An 18,481-nucleotide genomic window follows, 5' to 3' on the forward strand; every position below is an offset into this window, starting at 1 on the left:
CTTTGTTTTACTATGGTTGCAAATCTAAAAAAATTTCTATATGTGACATGGCACCAGAGTTAAGTTAGGGTTTTTCAAAATGCTGACATGCCGAGCTCAAAAGGTTCGCCATCACTGATCTAGGCCAAGACTTATGGTAACATGGGCTAAAATATATGTCAAAATTTACTGGGAACTATGCACTAAAACACCTTTGGAATTGTTAAAAGATAACACCCAATACTGGTTAGAAATGAACGTGCTATTGGATGATTAACAGTGGAATTTAACATAAATAAATAGAAAATGCTTTTCTTCTTAGATTTGGAGACCTTCATGACATTTAAAAAAATCTCTTTTCATGGACTTTTAAGACCTAAGTATGCTACCCTGCAGAGCAGAGGATAAGCCTTATTATATATCCACGATGTTTTCCTAAATGGCATAATAAATTCTTTGGGTTGGCCTAAAATGTTTATTTACTAGTTTAATTATTTTATCTAGTAGGTGTAATTAGGTGTTGTACTCATGGGTTTATCATATAAATCCAAAACATAAATGCATATCTGGAAAACAAGTTAAAGTGGTGCATGATTAGGAATTTGTTATAAATATCATACTCAAATAGCTCATAATGTTTTATTATTATTAATTCAGTCCTGATAAGCTTTCATGTGCATACAATGGATACAAAAAGAAGCCAATGTTATATAATGATATGTGTATCTATGTCTGTTTGAATTGTGTTAAAATCTACAAGTGCATAGTAAGAGAATTCTCTTGTGCATTATAATAAACAAAAGGCAATGAAAGGGATGGGCAGGCATTCATGTTTATGGTTAAAAAGCTATAGAAAATCCTTGACAATTTGCTGGACAAGTTGGGTATTCCTTACAGCTTCTTCCTTGTTCCACCAGGAAGGTTTCTTAGATGTAACTTCTTCTGAAGGGAGGATGAGACGACGAACGGCTCGGCCAATGGTATCCAACAATAGGATGGTATTACTCTGGGAGTAAAGAGAACAGTGAAAAGTTCAAGATTTGTTCCTTTTTGCAGAAGCAGAAAGTTCTTGGCAACCTGGGAGTAAAGGTTATAATGATAATCCAAATGGAAGATGGAAATATTGAAACACTAAAGATGAAGATACCCAGTGATTTCCTTAACATAGAATTTAAACTATTTGATGGTTTAATGAAGAAGTTTCTAATTATATGATGTAGAAGGTATTCTTTTTGAAGATTTTATCTTAAAAACCACCCCTTTCTTAACATAGGCTAGTTTTATTACATAATAATGATAAAATTAAGAGAACTAATACTTTTTAAAAGTCCATTTACTTTTTTTTTTTTTTTTTTTAACTTTTATTAGATACTAGAGGCCCGGTGCACAAAAATTTGTGCACTCGGGAGGGGAGGGAGGTCCCCCAGCCCGGCCTGTGCTCTCTCGCAGTCTGGGACCCCTTGGGAGATAACGACCTGCTGGCTTAGGCCTGCTCCCGGGTGGCAGAGGGCACACCCAATCCCTAGGTGCAGCCCCTGGTGGGGCTCAGAGCAGGGCCGATTGGGGAGTTGGAGCGCCGCCCCCTGTCATGCACAGAGCAGGGCGGATCGGGAGGTTGCGATGCCACCCTCAGTCACGCTCAGGGTAGAGCCGATTGGGGGGTTGGGGCACCGCCCCCTGTCACACTCAAGGCAGGGTCGATGGGGAGGTTGCAGCGCCACCCCCTGTCACGAACAGAGCAGAGCCTATCAGGGGGTTGGGGCGCTGGCCCCTGTAACTAACAGAACAGGGCCAATCAGGGGGTTGGGGCGCTGCCCCCTGTCACTCACAGAGCAGGGCCCATCAGGGGGGTTGGGGCTCCGTACCCTGTCACACACAGAGCAGGGTCGATCAGGGGGTTGGGGAGCTCCCCCCTGTCACGCACAGAGCAGGGCCCATCAGGGGGTTGAGGAGCTCCCCCCTGTCATGCACAGAGCAGGGTCGATCAGGGGGTTGAGGAGCTCCCCCCTGTCACTCACAGAGTAGGGCCGATAGGGGAGTTGGGGCACCGCCCCCTGTCACACACAGAGCAGGACGGATCAGGGGGTTGGGGCGCTGCACCCTGTCACACTCAGGGCAGGGCCAATGGGGAGGTTATGGCTCTACCCTGTCACACACAGAGCAAGGCCCGTGGAGGGGGGTTGGGGCGCCACCCTCTATCATCCACAGAGCAGGGCTGATCAGGGGGTTGGGGCGCCGCCACGGTCACACTCAGGGCAGGGCTGATGGAGAGGTTATGGCTCTACCCTGTCACACACAGAGCAGGGCCTGTGGGGGGGGAGGGGGGTTGGGGCACCGCACCCTGTCAAACACAGAGCCGAGGGCGATCAGGGGGTTGGGGAGCTCCCTCCTGTCACACACAGAGCCACAGGGCGATCAGGGGATTGGGGAGCTCCCCCCTATCAGGCACAGAGCAGGGCTGATCAGGGGGTTGGGGTGCCTTCCCCTGTCATGAACAGAGCAGGGTGGATAGGGAGGTTGTAGCCCCGCCCCCTGCCACTCACAGAGCCGCAGGGTGATCAGGGGGTTGGGGAGCTCCCCCCTGTCACGCTGATCCCGGTGCTGGGAGGCCTCGCTGCTCCACTGATCCCGGTGCCGGGAGGCATATTACCCTTTTACTATATAGAATAGAGGCCTGGTGCACGGGTGGGGGCTGGCTAGTTTGCCCTGAAGGGTGTCCTGGATCAGGGTGGGGGTCCCCACTGGGGTGCCTGGCCAGTCTGGCTGAGGGGCTGAGGGCTGTTTTCCGGCTGGCGGGTGACTAAAGCTCCCAATAGCTCCTTTTTTTCTTTTCTTTTTTTTTTATTCTGGGCCAGCTTTACCTCTGAGGCCTTGGCTGCTGAAAGCCGGTTTCTGGCCTTTGTTTTTCCTTCTGTATTTGATACAATGTTGTGGTCCGGCTGGCTGAACCTGGCTGACTGAAAGCCGGTTTCTGGGGTTTTGTTTAGCTTCTTATTTGCAACATAGTACATAGCTGCTTAGAGTTGCAGCTGAGAGGCCGGCAGCGGCAGGCGGGGAACGTTGGAGTCCGCTGTCACTGGAGCAAGCAAGCCTCCCTATTCGCTTCAGTGCATGGCTGCCGGCCGCCATCTTGGCTGACAGTTAATTTGCATAAGGATATGCTGATTAGCCAATGGGAAGGGTAGCGGTCGTACGCTAATTACCATGTTTCTCTTTTATTAGTGTAGATAGTTTATGCTGAATTTACTCCCGGGCCATAAGTTTTTGTTTCTTCAGTTTCTTTTTCTTCTGTGCAACCTCCTCTTCTGGTTTAGAAACAATCTTCTCTTTTCAGTAAGAGTTCTTTCACTGTAGCAGGGAGAACTCATGTACGGGGTAATCCACCCCTGGGCTCTGTAGGTTCTATGCTGCAGTTTGGGAGCTTTGTTCACCTGGATGTGCTCAATGACCAGAGAACCTACATCTAAAGCTTAAGTTCAGCAGAGCTCTCTGCATTTTTAAGCACATGCATCAAAAATTCAGCACTCTTTTTGGGCCACCGATCCTGTGCCCAGCCCACTGTTTTGCCTGGGCACATGTACCAACTCCACCGTTGTAACGACGGAATGGCACACACTGCTTCTGTATAGTGACATCCTTCAGATACTTGGTGGCTTTTCGAATATGCATACCCTTGATGGCCTAGGCAGTTTCACGAGTGTCCTTAAAGTGAACACGAAGATTTGAGCCTCTTGATTTGCATGATTTCATGGGGTTTTCTGGGTCTAGTGAGTAGCGAACCATTTTCAGAGGTCACCTATGGCCGCTTTGGGGAAGAGGAACCAAGTCCATGTACTTTTATCAAAATGACACTTAAAGAATGTTCTGTTGAAACTCTTTTACACTGTACACAATCATATTAAAATTAAATAATTAAAAATAATAATTAAATTAATTCTTTTCAAATCTAGTGCAATTCAGAAAATATGTACATGATATATAAAGATGGTTAGCAAGAAAATATCAAGAACTACAGGAACCTAGCTAGTAATGAGTGTTTCCTCATCTTGAAATTCACTAAGCTTACAAAATTTTCATAGTTGGTATTGTAATAATGTACAAACAAGAGATTACTCCAGCATTATTAATCAGTTATGCAAATGAAGTAATAATCTCTCAGTATTTAGACGAGGTTTTTCAAGAAAAGAAATTTTTAACTAAACTTTAAGCATTTAAAAGAAATGAACTGAGTCCAGCCAGTGTGGCTCAGTGGATGAGCATTGAACTATGAACCAGGAGGTCACAGTTTGATTCCTGGTCATGATACATGCCCAGGTTGAGGGCATGATCCCAAGTAGGGGGTGTGCAGGAGGCAGCTGATCAATGATTCCATCTCTCTCTCCGTCTCCCTTCCTCTTTCTGAAAAATCAATAAAAAACATATTTTTAAAAAGCACACATGAAATAAGAACTTAAAATTGAGAAAGCCAGGAAATATTAAATTTTTTAAAGGGATGAAAAGTTGGCTTTTCTAGTTAAAATTTGAAGACCATTAACAGGTTTGCAAAAAGGCATCAGCAAATTGTCAGGCCTCATTGTTACATTATACAATTATCTTTTCTTTCTTCCTTTTTTTTTTTTAATTGGGACTCCTCCATTATCCTAATTCTTATGAATTTTCATTTTAAGAAGTTCCTTTGGGGAAAATTAAGTCACAAAGCACCCAAATAATTAATATACTCTGCAAAATTAGAAAACAGAATATGAAATGTTTGTTTATTTCTCCCATAATATCTATTGAACCGTTGATATTTAAAACACAAAGGAGATTACAATGGTAAATTAACTATGGCTCTTGTCATCTATTATATAATTCAGTCAGAGATAAATTTTTAAAATGTAAAAGGATTAATGACTCATCTGCAAATCTGGAACCACATGGTGTGATTTCAAATTTATTTTACTAGCTAGTTTTATTGAAGTGTTCAAGAATTAAATTAGTATGCATATTACATAGTTTCCTTCTCTGTCTATACTCAATCTTGGCAGTAGTAAAAATTCAACTAAGCATTTTGACAAAGCTTAAGTTTTTCCACAAGCATCACCCTTAGAATCCATTATTCTATATAAAAAGTAATTCTCCATTAAGAATGTATGTTAAAAAATATTCTTTTTAAAAATAACATTTCATATAAGAAGTATTACTTCTGGCATTAGAAAGTTTGAAAAAGACAGTAATGCCTGCCTGAGTTTTCCTTAAGAAAACATGTTAATAAGTTAAAAGTTTACAGTTTCTATTCTAGATTAAATTTTTTTGAATAACTGTTTTTTAAAGGAGAAACTCTTAAAAAAACAAAGGAGAAACTCTTTTGTGTATGAAAAATATATATAACATTAACATGAATTCTTAGTGCTGAAGCAATCTGGGGGTAACATTAACTTTTCTAAGCAAAAAAAAAAAAAAAAAAAAAGTCCTAAAAATAATGTCTGATTCCAAAATATGATTACACAGAAGAATAAGCAGATGATTAAACAGATATGATTAAGCAGAAAAATAAGTTACTACAGTTTTGCATTTTTCTTCCTTTTTAGGGTCTAATACTTATATACTCATAACCTGGTCCAAGTGAACTGAAAAACTGTATCTTTCTAAGTGACAGAAAACATGTATTTCCAGCCGCTGCTGTATTTAGAATTAGTTTTTAGAAGCAATTGGCAACGTGAAGAAGTTCTGTTGTTCCATCCTTTTAGAAGTTAATGGTTTCCTTCTGTAAATGACTAATGATATATTCTGTCTGAGTTTAAAAATAGAATTTTGCGTCACACACAAGTACATGTAACTGTGGCTTTGGCGCTCCTTTAAGGGGGCAGGGAGGAGAAGCAAATGAGCAATTTTATTATGTTTGTATTTGACTGGGAGAAAAGTAACCTCTGGATGACCTCAATGTCCAAAAGTCTGAAATTCTAAACTTTGTACAGATGTAATAAGTAATCTCATGGGGAGGGGGTGGGGCACTTTATTTTTAGGCATGGAGAAGTTTCCCTTTCCTTACTTAAGATTTTATTTTAGCAAGGCCTTTTGAACAACTTCTTAAGCTAACCAGGGAAATGCACGCAGAGCAAAGATTTATTTTTAAAAGACAAAGGATAGATGAATTAATGGAAGCACTTCTCTACACTATTTTAGCTCTGTTTTCATTTATAGCAGGATGAAGAAGGAATTAAAGGCAGTGCACTCATTTTTTTATTCCATTAGAACTATTTACCATTTGTTAACTTTACAGCTGCATGCTGTTTATTTGGAATTAAAGAGGTCTTACATCCTAACAGGGCCATAATATAAAATAGACAGCTAAGATATTCTCTCTGGAAAAAGAAGAGGCAGTTCAGATGATAGGTAGAATGGAAGTTTCCAGATAAGCTGAGCAATGATTGCTCAGAGTACTGTGGTAGCTTTCTGGACAACTGTTAACACCGTAGTCAAAAGGGTAAGTCAGATAACATGCTAGAATGGCAAAAGGCCATGTCCTGGCTATGGAAGTTAAGCATATTTTTCTTTTTAAGTTAAATTTATTGGGGTGACATTGGTTAATAAAAGTATACAGGTATCAAGTATACAATTCTACAGTAAGTCATCTGTATATTGTATTGTGTGTTTAGCACCCAAGACAAGTCTCCTTCCATTGCCATTTATCCCCCTTTTATGCTCTTTTACTTTCCCTCACCCTCCACCCGCTTCCTTCTGGCAATCACCATACTGTTGTCCTTGTTCATGAATCTTTTTTTTTTCTTTGCTTAATCCCTTTACCCATCTCACCCAGCCCCAACTCCCTCCCCTATGACAGCTGTCAGTCTGTTCTCTGTATCCATGAGTCTGTTTCCACTTTGTAGAGATACAGCCGGGTAATATTCATTCCATTGTGTAAATGTACCACAGCTGTTTTATCCACTCATCTACTGATGGGCACCTGGGCTACTGTCAAATCTTGGCTATTGTAAATGATGCTGCAATGAACATAGAGATGCATATATTCTCTAGACAGTGTTTTGGATTTCTTCAGATATATTCCCGGAAGTGGAATTGCTGGGTCACAAGGCAATTCCATTTGCAATTTTTTTGAAGTAACACCATACTGCTTTCCACAGTGGCTACACCAATCTGCATTCCCACCAAGCGTGTACAAGGGTTCCTTTTTCTCCACATTCACTCCAACACTTGTTTGTTGATTTATTGATGATAGCCACTCTGACAGGTGTGAGTGATATTTTGTTGTTGTGATTTTAACTTGCATCTCTCTGAAGATTAGCATTTTTCATATATCTATTGGCCATCTGTACGTCCTCTTTGGAGAAGAGTCCTTTGCTCATTTCTTTTTTAAAACATTTGTCTTTATTGTTGAAAGTACTACAGATATCCCCCCTTCCCCCATTGACCCTCTCCTCTTGGCTCCTGCCCCCAGGCCCTCACTACACTATTATCTGTGTCCATGGGTTATACATATACAGATATAAGTTCTTAGGTTAATCTCTTCCTGCTCCCATCTCCCCCCTTCCCTCTGAGATTTGTCAGTCTGTTCCATGCTTCCATGTCTCTGGATCTATTTCATTCATTAGTTTATTTTGTTCATTAGATTCCACATATAAGTGAGATCATGTGATACTTGTCTTTCTTGGACTGGCTAATTTCACTTAGCATAATACTCTCCAGGTCCCTCCATGCTGTCGCAAAGGGTAAGAGAGCCTTCTTTTTTACAGCTGCATAGTATTCCACTGTGTAAATGTACCACTGCTTTTTTAAATCCACTCATCTACTGATGCTTTTGCCCATTTCTTTTTTTTAAAATATATTTTATTGATTTTTTATGGAGAGGAAGGGAGGGGGATAGAGAGTTAGAAACATAGATGAGAGAGAAACATCGATCAGCTGCCTCCTGCACATTCCCTGCTGGGGATGTGCCCACAACCAAGGTACATGCCCTTGACTGGAATAGAACCTGGGGCCCTTTAGTCCGCAGACCGATGTTCTATCCACTGAGCCAAACCAGTTAGGGCTTGCCCATTTCTTAATTGGATTGTTTGGTTTTTTGGTGCTGAGTTTTGTAAGATCCTTATAAATTTTGGATGCTAAGCCTTTATCAGATGTATTGGCAAATATATTCTCTTATTCAGTGGGGAAAAACAAATTTTTTTTCTTGATGAAAGTTGTTGTAAGTGAATAGAGTATTAACCAGCAATGTTACCAAATAATTGAATCTTTTGAGAAAATAAAATACTTGGTGAGAAGTTAAAAAACTTTTAAAGAATTGATATATGTAAATTTGACAGCTGAAAATTTGGCAGGACTGTTTGCATAAATAATTCATAGTTAGATTCCTGTCCAAATTTAATTGGCTTACAGAATTAAAAATCACCAACATAAAGACAGATTCTTCTGGCTATAGAATTCAATTCAATGGCACTGATGCTCTGTTGGAAATCTATAAAGTAACATCCTTATTCCAATATGCTAGAAACATAATTTTATAAGCAATATCTGGATATTCATACCTCTGCTTCTAGGAAAAAATGAAAAGAAAAATTTGAAAAACAGAAAAAATTTATTAACTCAGAATTATCATAAATTAAGGCAAGGCCTAAAGTTAAAGTTTACTTATTTACTCAGTTAATGACTGACATGTTATTTATGCAACATTTTCCTCTTAATTAGATACAATCCAAAAGTACTATTTCTTGGTAACACTTTACTTTCAAAGTGACCTGAAATACTCGTAAGCAACAGCACTGCATTTCTTTACTATTTTCCTATTATGAATATTCTAAAATCTCTCAGACTATTCTTTCCCCAAGTATCTGAAGTGAGAGAGTGGGTAAAGTTTGACTCTGCTGGGGTACATCCAATGTGGTTTGAATCTCAGGTCCCATGTAGTTGAGCAAGGTGTTAAAATTCCCCACGCCTTAGTGTCCTTACACGTATATAATACTAACTGTTACCTCACTGGGCAGCTAGAAGAATAACATGGGATAGTGTATGCAATCTTTTATTTCACACATTGTTGGCATTTAACAACTGATCCCTTTCCTTGAGACACTCATCACTTCCCATCGAGGGTACCACACTTCCTGGTTTATTTACCTACTTCACTGGCTACTCATTTTCAATCCCGTTGGTGGATTCCTCCTCATATCCCCGATTTCTTAATGTTTTATTGCTGCAGGGCTTAGTGCTCAAACTTCTTTTCTCTACCCACATTCACCCCCTGATGACCTTTTTCATTCCAATGCTTTATATGCCAATGACTATCAAACTTATATTTCCTGTTTTGACCTCTCCATTGAACTCCAGATTAATCTATGTGGATCCCTAATAGACATCTAAAATTTAATCAAACACTTAATCTTTCCAAAACTGATCCCTTCCTCATCTCAGTTGATGGTGACTCTATCCTTTCATTTGCTCAGGCCCTAAAACTTGAAGTTGTCTTTAATTCTACTCTTTCTCATCCAATACATCTGATTTATTAGGAAATCCTTTTGGTCTTACCTTCAAAAGATATCCAGAATCCATCATTACTTACAACCTCCATACTCCTCCAAACAGCCCTTATCTCTTTTCTGAATCATGGCAAAAATCTCTTAACTAGTCTCCTTCATTCTGCCATAGAACCTATAGACTATTCACCATAGAGGAGTCAGAGAAATCCTCTAAAAATGTCAGAGCACACCATTCCTCTGCTTGAAACCCTCTAACACCTTCCCCTTCCACTCAAAGTTAGGCCCCAGAACATTACAATGGCCTACAATGCTCTATGTAATCTGCTTTCTAACCCCCTCTACCACGCCCCTGCCACAACCTATTATGTGGCCTCTTTGACCTCACCTCCTTATACTTTCCTCCCTCATCCATCATCCTCACTACACTTTTAAAAAATCATATATATATATGATTTTTATATATATTATATATATATATATTTTATATATATTTATATATATATATATATATATATATATATATATATATATATATATATATATTGATTTCAGAGAGAAAGAAAGAGGAAGAGATAGAAACATCAATGGTGAGAGAAAATCATTGATTGGCTGCCTCCTGCACGCTGTCTACTGGGGATCGAACCTGCAACCTGGCAAATGCTCTGACCAGGAATCAAACCATGCTCACCCACTGAGTTATGCTGGCTGGGCCTTACCACACTTTTTAAAGATGAAGAGGCAGGTTCCAGCCTCTGGGCCTTTGAACTTATAATTCCCTTTACCTGGATGTCTCTCCCAGATATCTGTTCTCTCCTCTATCAAGTCTTTGCTTAAATACAACCTTTTCAGTTAAGCAATCCCTGCCCACCAGGCTATTTTAAATGGCAGTGTTTCTCCCAGCCATGTTTTACTCTCTCTTGCTTCTTACCTTCTGCCTTAAGATATAATTTAATTATTTATTTTGCTTATTATTATAATTTAATTATTTATTTTCCACCTTCCTCCACCAGAACATAAACTTTTGAAGACAAGGATTTTTGTTTTTTTTGTTCACTGAGGTATCCCCAACAGTAGATACACATTGTATATTATCTACACTAATAAAAGAGAAACATGCAAATTGGTGTCACTCGCTACCCTTCCCATTGGCTAATCAGGGTGATATGCAAATTAACTGCCAGCCAAGATGGTGGCCGGCAGCCAGGCAGCTTGAAGCGAACATGAGGCTTGCTTGCTTCAGTGACGGAGGACTCCAACATTCCCCGCCTGCCGCTGCCGGCCTCTGAGCTGGCAGTTTGAAAGATTGTTACAAATATAGAAGCTAAACAAAACCCCAGAAACCTGCTTTCAGCCAGCCGGGATCTCAGAGCTGGAGTTGAAACAGTGTTTCGATTATAGAACCCAAACAAACCAGATACCTGCTTTCAGCAGCCGAGGCCTCAGAGCTGGAGCCAAGCCTCAGAGCTAAAGCTGGCCCAGAATAAAAAAGAAAAAAGAAAAAAAGGAGCGGTTGGGAGCTTCAGTCACCCGCCAGCCTGAAAACAGCCATCATCCCCTCACCCAAGCTGGCCAGACACCCCAGTGGGGACCCCCACCCTGATCCAGGACACCCTTCAGGGCAAACCAGCCGGCCCCCACCCGTGCACCAGGCCTCTATCCTATATAGTAAAAGGGTAATATGCCTCTAAACACCGGGATCAGCAGAGCCGCGAGGCCTCCTGGCACTGGGATCAGCGTGACAGGGGGCAGCGCCCAAATCCCCTGATCGCCCTGCGGCTCTGTGTGTGACAGGGGGCGGGGCCACAACCTCCTTATCCGCCCTGCTCTGTTCGTGACAGGGGAAGGTGCCCCACCCCCCTTATCAGCCCTGCTCTGTGCCTGATAGGGGGGAGCTCCCCAACTCCCTGATCGCTCTGCAGCTCTGTGTGTGACAGGGTGCGGTGCCACAACCCCCTGATCGGCCCTGCTCTGTGTGTGACAGGGTGCGGCAGCCCAACCTCCCCCCCCCCGCCCCACACAGGCCCTGCTCTGTGTGTGACGGGGTAGAGCCATAACCTCCCCATCGGCCCTGCCCTGAGTGTGACAGTGGCAGCGCCCCAACCCCGTGATCGGCCCTGCTCTGTGGGTGATAGAGGGCGGAGCCCCAACCCCCTGATCTGCCTTGCTCTGTGTGTGACAGGGGGCAGTGCCCCAACTCCCCTATCAGCTCTACTCTGTGAGTGACAGGGGGGAGCTCCTCAACCCCCTGATCGGCCCTGCTCTGTGTGTGACAGGGGGTGGTGCCCCAACTCCCCTATCAGCCCTACTCTGTGTGTGACAGGGGGGAGCTCCCCAACCCCCTGATCGGCCTTGCTCTGTGTGTGACAGGGGGCGGTGCCCCAACTCCCCTATCAGCCCTACTCTGTGTGTGACGGGGGGAGCTCCCCAATCCCCTGATGGGCCCTGCTCTGTGCGTGACAGGGGGCAGCGCCCCAACCCCCTGATCGGCCCTGCTATGTGCGTGACAGGGGGTGGCGCCGCAACCTCCCCATTGACCCTGCCTTGAGTGTGACAGGGGGCGGTGCCCCAACCCCCCAATCGGCCCTACCCTGAGCGTGACTGAGGGTGGCATCGCAACCTCCTGATCTGCCCTGCTCTGTGCATGACAGGGGGTGGCGCCCCAACTCCCCAATCAGCCCTGCTCTGAGCCCGACCAGGGGCTGCACCTAGGGATTGGGCCTGCCCTCTGCCACCCGGGAGCAGGCCTAAGCCAGCAGGTCGTTATCTCCCGAGGGGTCCCAGACTGCGAGAGGGCACAGGCCGGGCTGAGAGACCCCCCCACCCCCGTCCCCCACGAGTACACAAATTTTTGTGCACCGGGCCTCTAGTTGAAAATATAAAAATAAAAATAAGATATTAGGTGGGTAATAAGTATACAGAAACATTACACTTCTTTCTACTGGTATAGTACAAATTAACTTAGACCTTTAGAATTCTCATTAATTGAAACACAAACAGCCTGTCTTTTGCTCTTTATCTTCTGTTTGGAATTATTATTAGCCTAAGTCTGGGCATCTGTACTTTTCAATAGTTCTGTCTTCAAACAGTAGTGATGAACTTGATCATCATTACATATTAAAGGATCATACTGTATTCCTGAAATGGACTAAATGTTTGTATCTACCCAATTAATATGTTGAAATCCTAAGCCCCAATATATTAGAAACTGGGGCCTTTAAGAGGTCATAAAGGTGGAATCTTTCTGAATGGGATTAGTGCCCTTATAAAAAAGGCACCAGGATTCCAAGATGGCTGTGGAGTACGAGGAAGCTACATTCACCTCTTCCCAGCATCAAACCAGATCTACAGCTAAATTATAAAGCAATTAACCTGAATAACCAATTGAAGGACAGCTGAACAGGCATATTATCACCAAGGATGTATAGAAGAAGCCAAAGAGAGACTGGTAAGAAGGGTAAAGACATGGAGAGAGCTGGACCTTGCACCCATATGTGGTGGCTGAGAAGCCGAAGGGACATCTGGGCTGCAAAAGTACTCCCTGAAGTGTGTCAGATCTCAACCCCATGCCAGCAATCCCCAACCCAGAACATCAGAGCTTGGAAAAGGAGCCTGCATAGCATCTAGCATTGAAAATCGGTGGGGACTCTGTCCACCTGGAAGAGGAGGAAGTCTGCTAGAAACCCAGGGCCAACACACAGCACCTTACTCTTGGACACCAACTTGGGCTCCAGTAGAGGGAAGGTGACTCAGGGCAAATGGAAGTCATAAAGAAAAGGTCTAGGTGGTGTGGCCCTAAGGAGAGATCTAGAGGATTAGCCTCTGAGGTCCCTGTGCTGAGTACCTATCTCACACCATCCTTAGGAGCCATCTTCCCAGGATCGAGTACTCCTGTTCTTACAGCACCAGCCTGGGAAGTACACTGCCCAGACCTCCAACTACTTGTGACACCACCCTGCCAAGCTCAAGTCCTGCAGAGAGACCTTTGGTGTGCTCTTTTTCTAGAGAAGCTCTTGGAAGACTCTCAGTCATTGAACTATGAGGCTTTGAAATGGGGACCAGTCTTATCGGATACTTGGATGGGCACTGTGGTGTGGGAGTAGGGGATGTGCTTGCCCCCATCGTACAGGCCCAGTAGGCAACACCCCCAATGGGAGACTTGATCTGTCCTCCCAATTCCTAGTGGCCCTGCCCTGCTGAGACTGCTCCTGCAGAGGGGACAGCAGGCTTCATCCAACCTAAACCTGCAGTACACTTCCCCTGAAGGAGCTAGGGTTGGAGACTCTGGCAGAGACTGGGTGGTAATGGCTCTGGAGTAGGGAACAACCCCTCCCCCCAAAATAAATGCCTGACCATGCTTGTCCCCTCTAGCCCCATCCTCCCAACCTCCCAACACTGGTCACCCCACCCTACCAAGCTCGTGCCTTGTGGAAGGATTTGTGGGTTGTGGCCAGCCTGGGAACATTCTACAGTCTTTCTTTGGAAAGCTCTGTAGGAAGACCAGGCAACCTCAGGGGTGGTGGAGCAGCTGACAGGTGAGCTGGACTTCAGGGTGCCTTGGATCTTTTATTATCTTCCCTCGGCTCACAGCTGGAGGAAGTTGACCCTTCCCACACACACCCAGGCATAGCAGACACAGCCACAAACAGTGAATAGAGTGGTAGCGCCAGACAGGTAGCCCAAAGCCAGTTATAGGTAACATCTGACATCAATCTGCATTGAAAACCTGCTCAAGTGGACCCAGAACCAACACAACCAGTAGTGGGCTTCAGACCACATCAGAGCTCTACCCAACTAGCTACACAAGTGGCACACAAAAAGGGGGATTCTGACAGGCAACAGGAGTTATTCCCTCCTACTGGGAATAACTCTGCCATAGGGGGAAGCCCCTGCACAGAGACTCAAACACAGTGATTGATATCTATCCTTATAGTCAGCCAGCCAGAGGGTAACCTCACCCACAAATGGGCCAACAGCATTCAAGGCTCAACTACAACAGGACAGCAGATATAACCCACAAAGGAGACATTACTGAACTCAGGTGATCTGGAAAATTGTACCACTGAGCCCCACAAAACACCTACATCATAAAGCTGTCACAACAAATTTGGGAGTCATAGCAGATCTACCAAATAAATAGAGGGAAAATGGGGAGACAAAGAAATATGCCCCAAATGAAAGAACAAGTGCAATCCCCAGAAAAATAATTAAATGAAATGGAAACAATCAAGACACTAGGTGCAGAATTTAAAACAATGCTTATTAGATGCTTAAGAACTTGGAGGAAGAATGGATGATCTCAGTGAGAACCTAAGCAAAGAGATAGTAAGCATTAAAAAGGACACAGAAATCGTAAAAAGGAACCAGTCAGAAATTAAGAATACTACATGTGAAATGAAGACTACACTAGAAGGAATAAAAAGCAGGTTAGATGAAGCAGAAGATCAAATCAGTGATTTAGAGGGCAAGAAAACAGAAAACACCAAAGCAGAGCAGCAGCAACAACAATAAAAAATTTAAATGAGGAAAGTCTAAGGAACCTCTGAAACAATATCAACTGTAACAACATCTGCAACAGAGGACTACCAGAAGGAGAAGAGAGAGAGAGTACAAGGGATAAAGAACCTATTTGGAGAAATAATGACTGAAAACTTCCTTAATCCGATGTAGGAAAACAAAAGACAAATTCAGGAAGCACAGAGAGTACCAAACAAGATGCACCAAAAGAGGCCCACACCAAGGAACATCTTATTTAAAATAGCAAAGGTTAAAGATAAAGAGAGAATCTTAAGAACAGCAAAAGAAGGACAGTTAGTTACCTGCAAGGGAGCTCAAAACGAATTAAAGACTTAAATTTAAGTTGTGAAATCATAAAAATTCTAGATGAAAACATAGGCCATAAAATCTCAGACATCTCTCATAGCAATATTTTTTCTGATCTATCTCCATAGGCAAGGAAACAAAAATTAAATAAAAAAATGGGACTACATCAAACTAAAAAGCTTTTTCACAGCAAAGGAAACCATCAGTAAAATTAAAAGACCACCCACTGAATGGAAGAACATATTTATCAATGATACATCTGATAAAGGGTTAATTTCCAAAATTTACAAAGATCTTATACAAGTCGACACAAAGAAAACTAACAATTAAATTAAAATATGGGTAAAGGACCTGAATAGACACTTGTCCACAGAGGACATACAGATGGCCAACAGACATATGAAAAGTTGCTCGATGTCACTAATCATCGGAGAAATAAAAATTAAAACCACAATGACATCTCACCCCACACCTGTCAGAATGGCTATCATCAATAAATTAGCAAACAAGTGTTGGTGAGAATATGGAAAAGGGAACCCTTGTGCACTGTGGTGGGAATGCAGATTGGTGCAGCCATTAAGGGAAGCAGTATGGAGTTTCCTCAAAACATTAACAATGGAATTGCCTTATGACCCAGTAATTCCACTTCTGGGAATGTATCAGAAGAAACTAGAAACACTAATTTAAAACAATATATGTACTCCTATGTTCATTGAAGTGTTATTTACAATAGCCAAAATTTGGAAGCAGCCCAAGTATCCATATGTAGACGAATGGATAAAAAGCTGTGATACATTTACACAATGGAATAAATACTTAGTCATATAAAAATAAGGAAATCTTACCTTTTTAAAAAATATATCTTTATTGATTTCAGAGAGAAGGGAGAAGGAAAGAGAGATAGAAACATCAATGATGAGAGAGAATCATTGATTGGCTGCCTCTTGCATGTCCCCTAATGGGGATCAAGCCTGCAATCCAGGCATGTGCCCTTGACCGGAATCGAACCTGGGACCCTTCAGTCTGCAGGGTGACGCTCTATCCACTGAGCTAAACAAGCTAGCGCAAAATCTTACCTTTTGTAACAGCAATAAATGGAGCTGCAGAGTATTATAAGTGAAATAACCAGTCAGAGAAAGACAAATATTATATGATTTCACTTGTATGTGGAATCTAATGAACAAAATAAACTAACAAACAAAATAGAAACAGACTGACAGCTGTCAGAAGGGTGGGGGGTATTGAAGGGCTCGGTGGAAAAGGTAAAGGGATTAAGCAAAAAACAAACAAACAAACAAAAAAACCACACAACCCCACAAATAAACAAACAAAAAAAACAGACATAGACAATAGTATGGTGATCGCTAGAGGGAAAGACTGGTGGGGGAGATGGAAGAAGTCAAATGGCGGATAAATGACAGTGGAAAGAGACTTAACTCTGGGTGAGTGGTGAGCACGAGATGTAGTATGCAGATGATGTGTTATAGAGTAGTACACTTGAAATCTGCATGTTTTTATTAACCAATGTCACCCCAATACATTCAATGAATAAGTAAATATGAAACACCAAAGAGATTTATCACTCCTTCTTCATGCGAGGAAGAGATGGCTAATAAGTTTCTATGGTTTCTCTGTTATAGCAGCCCAAATGGACTAAAGCAATTACATGGCATCCTCTGCATAAAGGATTCATTCAGGTTTCAGAGAAAATGTTATCTCTTAATATTGGTTACCCTCCCAATGCCTCCTACCCACCCCCATCATTCCTTAGACTATTATCTAGTTTCTTTTACAACTCCATTCTACTGATATAATACAGATGAACTTAGACCTTTAGAATTCTCACTAATTAAAACACACTGCCTGTGAAACACACTATCTGAAATTGGCATTTTATTTATTTGTTGTTTATCTCCCCAAAGAGAATGCAAGGTTCACAACAAAGAATTATCTGGCCTTAAATGTCAAGGGTGCTGAGGTTAAGAAATCCTGACTTTCATGTCTCCAGACTTACAAGTCATGCTGAAGTCTCTGCAGAGAGGAAGACATTAACCTGTCTTTGTGGTAATGATAAAATACAACTTTGGATCCTTTGTCCAGCCCCTTTTCTTAATCTTTATAAAAATACTTATTTTCAGTTATAGGTTGTAAGTCATTCTTGCCTTTTACTCCACATAAGTTACCCTTAGCATGTGAGTACCATGTGAGTAACCTGGATGCATTACCTGCTGCTCATGGAGGACCACTTGACCATTGAGAGGGTTTCCCAGGGGTGCCACTGTCACAAATGGGTGCCAAATTCCACTGGCAGTTCTTGGGAAGATGTCATAAAAGTCCACAAAGTAGCCAATTTTCCCAGCCATACTCATGAAGTATAAGGAAACAGGATTGCATGTCACTACATAGAGAGTATGTTCCTCATTTTCTGAAATGACAAAAAGGAGTTAATTTTATAATCTGCAACAAATTTTCTGACTGGTCAAGAGATCCAGTGAAAACTGAATCATGAGACTAAACACAGTTGAAACTCAACAGATGGATTGATTAGGCTGAAAGACCATGAGAAGCAATTTAGTTCCTGCTCTGGAAGTAGATTGGGCCACAGCTAACTATTTGAGGAAGTATTTGTTCCCAAGAGAATTCCATAATATCTCACAATAACACCATTAAATATTTAACACTTCTCTCTCTTTTTTTTTTTTAATATATTTTATTGATTTTTTACAGAGAGGAAGGGAGAGAGATAGAGAGTTAGAAACATCGATGAGAGAGAAACATCGATCAGCTGCCTCCTGCACATCTCCCACTGGGGACGTGCCCGCAACCCAGGTACATGCCCTTGACTGGAATCGAACCTGGGACCCCTCAGTCCGCAGGCCGATGCTCTATCCACTGAGCCAAACCAGTCTCGGCAATATTTAACACTTCTCAATGCAGGAAATTCTTCCCTGTATAAAAGAAAAGTGCTTTGTGTTTCAATAAGGTCTGTTTTCTCTTGTTTATTGTTTTTCAGGTCGACAAAAAAAGGTGGTCAACCTCTATCTGCTAATCTTGCATTTCCTAGATAGTTACTAGATCCTTAAGCTTTTCTTGCTATAAATAATTCCATTTTGTATTCTTAGCTTTATGGATCTAATTTTTCAAACTACTGCTTATCATTTGAATACTTATTATAAAATCTCCCTCCCTTCTCTTCACGCACACAAAAAATT

The 18,481-nt window shown here is 42.2% G+C and overlaps 1 protein-coding gene across 1 annotated transcript in view; it reads right to left on the reverse strand.

Annotated features, from left to right (window-relative positions):
* Positions 1-18,481, reverse strand: part of VWA8 (von Willebrand factor A domain containing 8) — a 386,454-nt gene that overhangs the window by 130,100 nt on the left and 237,873 nt on the right. Inside the window, exons 29-30 of the mRNA XM_070409005.1 lie at positions 17,495-17,694; positions 875-985 (exon numbers count right to left, since the gene is read on the reverse strand). Of these exons, the coding sequence (XP_070265106.1) occupies positions 875-985; positions 17,495-17,694 (311 nt within the window). The remainder of the gene's footprint in view (positions 1-874; positions 986-17,494; positions 17,695-18,481) is intronic.

This window comes from Myotis yumanensis, unplaced genomic scaffold (genome assembly GCF_028538775.1).
Source record: "Myotis yumanensis isolate MYYU_CA2020_CCGP unplaced genomic scaffold, mMyoYum1.0.hap1 SCAF_3, whole genome shotgun sequence".
Classification (NCBI taxonomy): Eukaryota; Metazoa; Chordata; class Mammalia; order Chiroptera; family Vespertilionidae; genus Myotis; species Myotis yumanensis.